The sequence below is a fragment of the Balaenoptera acutorostrata genome, chromosome 4, assembly GCF_949987535.1.
Source record: "Balaenoptera acutorostrata chromosome 4, mBalAcu1.1, whole genome shotgun sequence".
In the NCBI taxonomy this organism is placed as follows: Eukaryota; Metazoa; Chordata; class Mammalia; order Artiodactyla; family Balaenopteridae; genus Balaenoptera; species Balaenoptera acutorostrata.
The window spans coordinates 921,281-933,769 of NC_080067.1; the positions used below are offsets into that span (position 1 = coordinate 921,281).

The window sequence follows — 12,489 nt, forward strand, 5'->3', positions numbered from 1 at the left end:
ACTCAGCCATAAAAAGGAACGAAATTGAGTCATTTGCTGAGACGTGGATGGATCTAGAGACTGTCATACAGAGTGAAGTAAGTCAGAAAGAGAAAAACAAATATCGTATATTAACGCATGTATGTGGAACCTAGAAAAATGGTACAGATGAGCCGGTTTGCAGGGCAGAAGTTGAGACACAGATGTAGAAAACAGACATATAGACACCAAGGGGGGAAAACTGTGGTGGGGTGGGGATGGTGGTGTGCTGAATTGAGCGATTGGGATTGACATGCATACACTGATGTGTACAAAATTGATGACTAATAAGAACCTGCAGTATAAAAAAAACAAATAAAAACAACTAATACTAAACTTTCATTGGGTTATTTGTATGGAAATATGTTAATATAAATGTTTCAGACATTACATGAAATTTCTAAAAATCTTATGTGTTCTGGTATAATGTTATGTCATAATTCTAGTTATTACTTTAAAATGTATATCTCAGAAATAACTAAATTTCCTTGTCAATTGCATTATTATGAACTTTCATCTAATCTTTAACCATGGTCATTTTTAAGTCTTTTGTCATTTACAGGCGGTTCTGGGTGTTCTGCTGTGATGCTTTTGCAAATATGTTCCTATAAAAGGGTTTCATCTTCAAGGAATTCATGGAAAAGACTCTGACAAGTACAGGTTTCTGGTAACTGACTGTACTGCTGAACTGAATGAATAAGCATTTTCAGAACTCTAATGAAAAACTGATGAACTCATAAAAGTGCTGACAAAAGATCAAGATGAAAAAAAAATTAATTACATGGGACTGAGTGAACTGATGAGGATGATTATAATTTTTGTGACTTTCTGTTTGAATTAAAAAAAAATCCCACAAGGACTCAGAGGCAAAGAATATACAAATCAATTTTCACTGCAAAGTAAAGGAGCTGTTACAGTGGAGGATTACTGGACTGAATGTCAATATTATGACATAGCATGAGTGTGTTTCGTATTTAATAATTGCAATCATTGTTGCTTTTGTTGTGGTCATCCATTTACAATGCTTGGTGTCAGTCTATTTATGTCTTGTAAAAATAAAATACAGTGTGTGTGTGAAAAAAAAGACTAACTATAAAGGGGAAAATAACAAATTAGAAATTACGAAAACTAAAAATTGACAATCATCTGAAGACAGAGAAGGAGAGACAGAAAGAGAGAAGAACACATACCAAACATATATAAAGAACTCCTAAATAAGAAGTCCTTCAATAAGAAGTTAATGCAATAGGAAAAATGTGGAAAACATACCAAAAGGTATTTCAAAAGTGAGAATACAAAATGTTAAGTAAACATATCAAAAGCTGCTTGACTTCTTTTGTAATCAAGGAAATGCAACAAAACCAATATCTGGAATTATCACTCATCAGCCAAAAAGCTGAAGTGAAAATGACAGGAATTATCACGTTCTGGCAAAAATGTGTATAATCCATGAATCTCATTCCCTGCTGGTGAGTATGGAAATTCATACAAATGTTTGGAAAATATTTAAAAGTATTTAAAACAGATAAACACATGAAACTTATGACTTGAAAATTTTACTACTACATATATAATGAACAATAATTTATACACATATCACCAAAGCACACGTTCTAGAATTTAAATACCAGTGCTATTCTCAATAGACACAAACTGAAAATCACTCATATTGTAATACACATTGGAATAACTTAATAGTTAAATATTTACACTATGGAATAATCTACAAGAACAACAATGCATTATTGCAACAACAGGCAACCATATAGGTATATTTACAAACAACGTAAGTAATAAAAAAGCCAAATACAGAAGAGTTACTGCTGTGTCACTTCATTTATATAAAATATAAAACACAGGAAAACTGATTTTTTTGTTAGATACCAGAACAATAGTAAACCTTAAGGGTAGTGACTAGAATGGGAACCAGGGGGCCACTGCATGTCTAACAATTCTCTGTGTCTTATCTTGGAGCTACGTATAGAGTGTATTTAGATTCTAAATTTTCTGAAATTTGTCATTTCCTTATAAACCTTGCATGTCTTTAGTTGTTTTTTATACATATCACTAATAAATAATATAGGGTAGGGAAGGTAATTATATAAGCATTTAAATATCCATGTTTTGTCAAGGTGGAAGTGAGAGGTATTAAATACTTGACACTGTGATTACTTTTTAAAAGTAAGCTGAAAATTTGAGATTAATAAAAAGGATATACTTCATATCTAATCCTCAAAGAGGAAGGGTAGAAAGGAGAATTGATTTTTTTAAATTAATACAGAATAGTTAAGATAGAAAATAATGAGAATAGACTAGGTTTAAAAAAGAGCACACAGGGAGGGGGAGAGAAGATGGCGGAAGAGTAAGACGCGGAGATCACATTCCTTCCCACAGATACAGTAGAAATACACCTACACGTGGAACTGCTCCTACAGAACACCCACTGAACGCTGGCAGAAAACGTCCGACCTCCAAAAAGGCAAGAAACTCCCCCCGTACTTGGGTAGGGCAAAAGAAAAAAGAAATAACAGAGACAAAAGAATAGGGACGGCACCTGCACCAGTGGGAGGGAGCCGTGAAGGAGGAAAGGTTTCCACGCACTAGGAGCCCCTTCGCGGGCGGAGACTGCGGGGGGCGGAGGGGGGAAGCTTCAGAGCCACGGAGGAGAGCGCAGCCACAGAGGTGCGGAGGGCAAAGCGGAGAGACTCCCGCACAGAGGCTCGGCGCCGAGCAGCGCTCACCAGCCCGAGAGGCTTGTCTGCTCCCCCGCCGGTGCGGGCGGGGCTGGGAGCTGAGGCTCGGGCTGAGGTCGGATCGCAGGGAGAGGACTGGGGCTGGCGGCGTGAACACAGCCTGAAGGGTTTAGTGCACCACAGCCAGCCCGGAAGAAGTCCGGGAAAAAGTCTGCAGCTGCCGAAGAGGCAAGAGACTTTTTCTTGCCTCTTTGTTTCGCGGCGGGCAAGGAGAGGGGATTCAGAGCGCCGCCTAAACGAACTCCAGAGAAGGGCGCGAGCCGCGGCGATCAGCGCGGATCCCACAGCAACAGGGGCGCAGAGGGAAAATCGGAGAGACTCCCGCACAGAGGCTCGGCGCCGAGCTGCGCTCACCAGCCCGAGAGGCTTGTCTGCTCCCCCGCCGGGGCGGGCGGGGCTGGGAGCTGAGGCTCGGGCTGCGGTCGGATCGCAGGGAGAGGACTGGGGCTGGCGGCGTGAACACAGCCTGAAGGGGTTGGCGCACCACAGCTAGCCGGGAGGGAGACCGGGAAAAGGTCTGCAGCTGCCGAAGAGGCAAGAGACTTTTTCTTGCCTCTTTGTTTCGCTGCGCGCAAGGAGAGGGGATTCAGAGCGCCGCCTAAACGAACTCCAGAGAAGGGCGCAAGCCACGGCGATCAGCGCGGACCCCAGAGACGGGCGTGAGACGCTGGGGCTGCTGCTGCCGCCTCCAAAAAGCCTGTGTGTGAGCACAGGTCACTCTCCACACCTCCCCTCCCGGGAGCCTGTGCAGCCCGCCACTGCCAGGGGCCCGGGATCCGGGGACAACATCCCCGGGAGAACGCACTGCGCGCCTCGAGCTGGTGCAACGTCACGCCGGCCTCGGCCGCCGCAGGCTAGCCTCGCCTCCTCCGTACCGCTCCCTCCCCGCGGCCTGGGTGAGCCAGAGCCCCCGAAGCAGCTGCTCCTTTAACCCCGTCCTGTCTGGGCGGGGAACAGACGCCCTCAGGCGACCTACACGCAGAGGCGGGTCCAAATCCAAAGCTGAACCCCAGGAGCTGTGCGAACAGGGAAGAGAAGGGGAAATCTCTCCCAGCAGCCTCAGGAGCAGCGGATTAAAGCTCCACAAACAACTTGATGTGCCTGCATCTGCTGAACACCTGAATAGACAACGAATCATCCCAAATTCAGGAGGTGGACTCTGGGAGCAGGAGATATTAATTTTTCCCCTTTTCCTTTTTTTTGTGAGTGTATATGTATATGCTTCTGGGTGAGATTTTGTCTGTATAGCTTTGCTTTACAATAGCTTTATTTTACTTCACTATACTATAGCCTCTTTCTTTCTTTCTTTCTTTCTATTTTTTCTCCCTTTTACTCTGAGCCGTGTGGATGAAAGGCTCTTGGTGCTCCAGCCAGGCATCAGGGCCGTGCTTCTGAGGTGGGAGAGCCAACTTCAGAACACTGGTCCACAAGAGACCTCCCAGCTCCCCGTAATACCAAATGGCGAAAATCTCTCAGAGATCTCCATCTCAACATCAAGACCCAGCTTCACTCAACGACCAGCAAGCTACAGTGCTGGACATCCTATGCCAAACAACTAGCTAGACAGGAACACAACCCCATCCATTGGCAGAGAGGCTGCCTAAAATCATAATAAGGCCACAGACACCACAAAATACACCACCAGACGTGGACGTGCCCACCAGAAAGACAAGATCTAGCCTCATCCACCAGAACTCAGGCACTAGTTCCCTCCACCAGGAAGCCTACACAACCCACTGAACCAACCTTAGCCACTGGGGACAGATACCAAAAACAACGGGAACTACAAACCTGCAGCCTGTGAAAAGGAGACCCCAAACACAGTAAGATAGGCAAAATGAGACGACAGAAAAACACACAGCAGATGAAGGAGCAGGCTCAAAACACACTGGACTTAACAAATGAAGAGGAAATAGGTAGTCTACCTGAAAAAGAATTCAGAATAATGATAGTAAGGATGATCCAAAATCTTGGAAATAGAATAGACAAAATGCAAGAAACATTTAACAAGGATGTAGAAGAACTAAAGAGGAACCAAGCAATGATGAAAAACACAATAAATGAAATTAAAAATACTCTAGATGGGATCAATAGTAGAATAACTGAGGCAGAAGAAAGGATAAGTGACCTGGAAGATAAAATGGTGGAAATAACTACTACAGAGCAGGATAAAGAAAAAAGAATGAAAAGAACTGAGGACAGTCTCAGGGACCTCTGGGACAACATTAAACGTGCCAACATTCGAATTATAGGGGTACCAGAAGAAGAAGAGAAAAAGAAAGGGACTGAGAAAATTTTTGAAGAGATTATAGTTGAAAACTTCCCTAATATGGGAAAGGAAATAGTTAATCAAGTCCTGGAAGCACAGAGAGTCCCATACAGGATAAACCCAAGGAGGAACATGCCAAGACACATATTAATCAAACTGTCAAAAATTAAATATAAGGAAAACATATTAAAGGCAGCAAGGGAAAAAAAACAAATAACACACAAGGGAATCCCCATAAGGTTAACATCTGATCTCTCAGCAGAAACTCTGCAAGCCAGAAGGGAGTGGCAGGATATACTTAAAGTCATGAAGGAGAAAAACCTACAACCAAGATTACTCTACCCAGCAAGGATCTCATTCAGATTCGATGGAGAAATTAAAACCTTTACAGACAAGCAACAGCTGAGAGAGTTCAGCACCACCAAACCAGCTTTACAACAAATGCTAAAGGAAATTCTCTAGGCAAGAAACACAAGAGAAGGAAAACACCTACAATAACAAACCCAATACATTTAAGAAAATGGGAATAGGAACATACATATCGATAATTACCTTGAATGTAAATGGATTAAATGCTCCCACCAAAAGACACAGGCTGGCTGAATGGATACAAAAACAAGACCCATACATATGCTGTCTACAAGAGACCCACTTCAGACCTAGGGACACATACAGACTGAAAGTGAGGGGATGGAAAAAGATATTCCATGCAAATGGAAAGCAAAAGAAAGCTGGAGTAGCAATTCTCATATCAGACAAAATAGACTTTAAAATAAAGACTATTACAAGAGACAAAGAAGGACACTATATAATGATCAAGGGATCGATCCAAGAGGAAGGTATAACAATTGTAAATATTTATGCACCCAACATAGGAGCACCTCAATACATAAGGCAAATACTAACAGCCATGAAAGGGGAAATTGACAGCAACACAATCATAGTAGGGGACTTTAACACCCCACTTTCACCAATGGACAGATCATCCAAAATGAAAATAAATAAGGAAACACAAGCTTTAAATGATACATTAAACAATATGGACTTAATTGATATTTATAGGACATTCCACCCAAAAACAACAGAATACACATTTTTCTCAAGTGCTCATGGAACATTCTCCAGGATAGATCATATCTTGGGTCACAAATCAAGCCTTGGTAAATTTAAGAAAATTGAAATCGTATCAAGTATCTTTTCCGACCACAATGCTATGAGACTAGATATCAATTACAGGAAAAGATCTGTAAAAAATACAAACACATGGAGGCTACACAATACATTACTTAATAACGAAGTGATTACTGAAGAAATCAAAGGGGAAATCAAAAAATACCTAGAAACAAATGACAATGGAGACACAACGACCCAAAACCTATGGGACACAGCAAAAGCAGTGCTAAGAGGGAAGTTTATAGCAATACAAGCCTACCTCAAGAAACAGGAAACATCTCGAATAAACAACCTAACCTTGCACCTAAAGCAATTAGAGAAAGAAGAACAAAAAAACCCCAAAGCCAGCAGAAGGAAAGAAATTATAAAGATCAGGTCAGAAATAAATGAAAAAGAAATGAAGGAAACAATAGCAAAAATCAATGAAACTAAAAGCTGGTTCTTTGAGAAGATAAACAAAATTGATAAACCATTAGCCAGACTCATCAAGAGAAAAAGGGAGAAGACTCAGATCAATAGAATTAGAAATGAAAAAGGAGAAGTAACCACTGACACTGCAGAAATACAAAAGATCATGAGAGATTACTACAAGCAACTATATGCCAATAAAATGGACAACCTGGAAGAAATGGACAGATTCTTAGAAATGCACAAACTGCCGAGACTGAACCAGGAAGAAATAGAAAATATGAACAGACCAATCACAAGCACTGAAATTGAAACTGTGATTAAAAACCTTCCAACAAACAAAAGCCCAGGACCAGATGGCTTCACAGGCGAATTCTATCAAACATTTAGAGAAGAGCTAACACCTATCCTTCTCAAACTCTTCCAAAATATTGCAGAGGGAGGAACACTCCCAAACTCATTCTACGAGGCCACCATCACCCTGATACCAAAACCAGACAAAGATGTCACAAAGAAAGAAAACTACAGGCCAATATCACTGATGAACATAGATGCAAAAATCCTCAACAAAATACTAGCAAACAGAATCCAACAGCACATTAAAAGGATCATACACCATGATCAAGTGGGGTTTATCCCAGGAATGCAAGGATTCTTCAATATACGCAAATCAATCAATGTGATACACCATATTAACAAATTGAAGGAGAAAAACCATATGATCATCTCAATAGATGCAGAGAAAGCTTTTGACAAAATTCAACACCCATTTATGATAAAAGCCCTGCAGAAAGTAGGCATAGAGGGAACTTTCCTCAACATAATAAAGGCCATATATGACAAACCCACAGCCAACATTGTCCTCAATGGTGAAAAACTGAAACCATTTCCACTAAGATCAGGAACAAGACAAGGTTGCCCACTCTCACCACTATTATTCAACATAGTTCTGGAAGTCCTAGCCACGGCAATCAGAGAAGACAAAGAAATAAAAGGAATCCAAATCGGAAAAGAAGAAGTAAAGCTGTCACTATTTGCAGATGACATGATACTATACATAGAGAATCCTAAAGATGCTACCAGAAAACTCCTAGAGCTAATCAATGAATTTGGTAAAGTAGCAGGATACAAAATTAATGCACAGAAATCTCTTGCATTTCTATACACTAATGACGAAAAATCTGAAAGTGAAATTAAGAAAACACTCCCATTTACTATTGCAACAAAAAGAATAAAATATCTAAGAATAAACCTACCTAAGGAGACAAAAGACCTGTATGCAGAAAATTATAAGACACTGATGAAAGAAATTAAAGATGATACAAATAGATGGAGAGATATACCATGTTCCTGGATTGGAAGAATCAACATTGTGAAAATGTCTCTACTACCCAAAGCAATCTACAGATTCAATGCAATCCCTATAAAACTACCACTGGCATTTTTCACAGAACTAGAACAAAAAATTTCACAATTTGTATGGAAACACAAAAGACCCCGAATAGCCAAAGCAATCTTGAGAACGAAAAATGGAGCTGGGGGAATCAGGCTCCCTGACTTCAGACTATATTACAAAGCTTCAGTAATCAAGACAGTTTGGTATTGGCACAAAAACAGAAATATAGATCAATGGAACAGGATAGAAAGCCCAGAGATAAACCCACACACATATGGTCAACTTATCTTTGATAAAGGAGGCAAGCATATACAGTGGAGAAAAGACAGCCTCTTCAATAAGTGGTGCTGGGAAAATTGGACAGGAACATGTAAAAGTATGAAATTAGAACACTCCCTGACACCATGCACAAAAATAAACTCAAAATGGATTAAAGACCTAAGTGTAAGGGCAGACACTATCAAACTCTTAGAGGAAAACATAGGCAGAACACTCTATGACATACATCACAGCAAGATTCTTTTTGACCCAGCTCCCAGAGAAATGGAAATAAGTACACAAATAAACAAATGGGACCTAATGAAACTGAAAAGCTTTTGCACAGCAAAGGAAACCATAAACAAGACCAAAAGACAACCCTCAGAATGGGAGAAAATATTTGCAAATGAAGCAACTGACAAAGGATTAATCTCCAAGATTTACAAGCAGCTCATGCAGCTCAATAACAAAAAAACGAACAACCCAATCCAAAAATGGGCAGAAGATCTAAATAGACATTTCTCCAAAGAAGATATACAGATGGCCTACAGACACATGAAAGAATGCTCAACATCATTAATCATTAGAGAAATGCAAATCAAAACTACAATGAGATATCATCTCACACCGGTCAGAATGGCCATCATCAAAAAATCTAGAAACAATAAATGCTGGAGAGGGTGTGGAGGAAAGGGAACACTCTTGCACTGTTGGTGGGAATGTAAATTGATACAGCCACTATGGAGAACAGTATGGAGGTTCCTTAAAAAACTACAAATAGAACTACCATACGACCCAGCAATCCCACTACTGGGCATATACCCTGAGAAAACCATAGGTCAAAAAGAGTCATGTACCAAAATGTTCATTGCAGCTCTATTTACAATAGCCAGGACATGGAAGCAACCTAAATGTCCATCGACAGAAGAATGGATAAAGAAGATGTGGCACATATATACAATGGAATATTACTCAGCCATAAAAAGAAATGAAATGGAGGTATTTGTAATGAGGTGGATGGAGTTAGAGTCTGTCATACAGAGTGAAGTAAGTCAGAAAGAGAAAAACAAATACAGTATGCTAACACATATATATGGAATCTAAGGGAAAAAAAAAAAAAAAGGCCATGAAGAACCTAGTGGCAAGACGGGAATAAAGACACAGACCTACTAGAGAATGGACTTGAGGATATGGGGAGGGGGTGGGGTGAGATGTGACAGGGTAAGAGAGTGTCATGGACATATATACACTACCAAATGTAAAATAGATAGCTAGTGGGAAGCAGCCGCATAGCACAGGGAGATCAGCTCGGTGCTTTGTGACCACCTAGAGGGGTGGGATGGGGAGGGTGGGAGGGAGGGAGATGCAAGAGGGAAGAGAAATGGGAACATATTGTATATGTATAACAGATTCACTTTGTTATAAAGCAGATGCTAACACACTATTGTAAGGCAATTATACTTCAATAAAGATGTTTGAAAAAAAAAAAAAAAAAAAAGAGCACACAATAACATGGTAAATCTAAACCTAAATATGTACAGTAGTAGAGTAAATGTAAATAGACTAATATCTTCTATTAAAGTGTATTTTTTAATATTATGTGCAATTAAACATTTTTCACAAGATACAGGTAAAATAAAGAATTAAAGTGGAAAGGAAAATACACTCCTTGTAATTAAAACCAATAAAACAATTACCATATAATATACATCTTAGATAAAGTAGTTTTAAAGCTTAAACAATTTGCCATTATTGTAATTGGCATTATTAACCCAATTTCTTGAACAATATTTCAATACTTTTTTATTTGAAAAAATATTTCAAGTTTTTCCTTTGCACTTTTGTGGTCTAATACATGGTAAATACTTAGGTACTAACCAATCTAAAAATGTTTGTTTTTTTTTTTTACAGCCCACCAAAACTGAATCAAGACGAAATAAATAACTCAAACAGACTGATCACTAGAGCTGAAATAGAATCTGTAATAATAATAAGAAAAAACCTCCCTATAAACAAAAGTCCAGGGCCAGATGGCTTCACAGGCGAATTCTACCAAATATACAAAGAAGAACTTATATGATCCTTCTCAAACTCTTCCAAAAGTTTGAAGGGAAGGAACACTCCCAGTGATATTTTATGAAGCCACCATCACCCTGATACCAAAATCTGGCAAAGACACTACCAAAAACAGGAAAAAAAAATACAGGCCAATATCTTTGATAAATATAGATGCAGAAATTCTCAACAGAATATTAGAAAACCAAATCCAACAACACATAAAAGAGATTATACACCATGACCAAGTTAGATTCATCCCAGGGTCACAAGGATTGTTCAACATAGGCAAATCAATCAATGTGATACACCACATCAACAAAAGAAAAACAAAAACCAAATGATCACCTCAATAGATGCAGAAAAAGCATTAGATAAGATTCAACATCCATTAATGATAAAAAAATCTCTTATAAAATTGTGTATAGAGGGAACATATCTCAACATGATAAAAGCTATTTATGACAAAATAGCCAATACAATACTCAGCAGTAAAAAGCTAAAAGCCTTCCCACTAAAATCTGGAAGAAGACAAGGATGCCCACTGTCACCACTTCTATTCAACATAGTATTGGCTGTCCTAGCTGCAGCAATCTGACAAGAAAAAGAAATGAATGATACCCAAGTTGGAAGGGAAGAGGTAAAATTTTCATTATATGCAGATGACATGATACTATATATAGAAAACCCTAAAGACTCCACACAAAACCTAGAACTAATAAATGAATTCAGCAAAGTAGCAGATACAAGATTAACAATCAGAAATGGGTTGCATTTCTTTAAACTAACAATGAAATATCAGAAAGTGAATGTAAACAAACAATCCCTTTCAAATCGCATCAAACGATAAACTACTTAGGAATAAACCTCACCAAAATGGTGAAAGACTTATATGCTGAGAAAAACATTAATAAAAAAATTGAAGATGATTCAAAGATATGGAACAGTGTCCCATGGTCTTGGATTGCAAATGATGATACTGACAAGGGCTTAATTTCCAAAATATACAAACAGCTCATACAACTCAACAAAATAAAAAATAACTCAATCAAAAAATGGGCAGAAGACCTAAATAGACATTTCTCCAAAGAAGACATACAAATGGCCAAAAGGCACATTAAAAGATGCACACCATCATTAATTATTAGAGAAATGCAAATCAAAACTACAATGAGTTACCACTTCATACTAGCCAGAATGGCCATCATTAAAAAATCTACAGAAGATGATTTTCTGGGGACTCTATAGTCTGCCATCTTCTCCATCTGCTGGCTTTCCAAATAAAGTCTCTATCTCTTGCCTCAACACCTCATCTCCTGATTTTTTGGCCTGTCATGCAGTGAGCAGAGTGATCTTGGACTAGGTAAAAAATTTGGCTTAGCCAGCCAGGAGCCTTGCTGCTCGTGGCTAGCCAGCACGAGTCAGGGAATATTGGGGCAAGGCCCTAGCAGCTGTCAGGATTATTTGCGCTGAGGATCTTCCCTTCAAGATTCCTTGAAGCAGCACCCACTACCCCAGCACTTGGCAGTTGAAGCAAGAAACTGACAAACTTCTACAAGTCAATGGACTCGATTTTAGAGGCTCTGTGGATGAAAGCCTCTTGGTGCTCCAGCCAGGCATCAGGCTTGTGCCTCTGAGGTGGGAGAGCCAACTTCAGGACACTGGTCCACAAGAGAACTTCCAGCTCCACCTAATACCGAATGGTGCAAATCTCCCAGAAATCTCCATTTCAACACCAAGACCCAGCTTCACTCAACGACCAGCAAGGTACAGTGCTGGACACCCTATGCCAAACAACTAGCAAGACAGGAACACAGTCCCATCCATTAGCAGAGAGGCTGCCTAAAATCATAAAAAGGCCACAGACACCCGAAAACACACCATCAGATGTGGACCTGCCCACCAGAAAGACAAGATCCAGCCTCATCCACCAGAACACAGGCACTCGTCCCCTCCAAAACGAAGCCTACAAAACCCACTGAACCAACCTTAGCCACTGGGGACAGACACCAAAAACAATGGGAACTACGAACCTGCAGCCTATGAAAAGGAGACCCCAAACACAGTAAGATAAGCAAAATGAGAAGACAGAAAAACACACAGCAGATGAAGGAGCAAGGTAAAAACACACCAGACCTAACAAATGAAGAGGAAATAAG

General features: G+C 39.8%; 1 protein-coding gene across 1 annotated transcript in view; it reads left to right on the forward strand.

Annotated features, from left to right (window-relative positions):
• Positions 1 to 10,355, forward strand: part of LOC130708142 (uncharacterized) — a 154,872-nt gene extending 144,517 nt beyond the window's left edge. Inside the window, exon 7 of the mRNA XM_057545785.1 lies at positions 10,187 to 10,355. Coding sequence (XP_057401768.1) covers positions 10,187 to 10,355 — 169 coding nt within the window. The remainder of the gene's footprint in view (positions 1 to 10,186) is intronic.
• Positions 10,356 to 12,489: the final 2,134 nt, after the last annotated feature.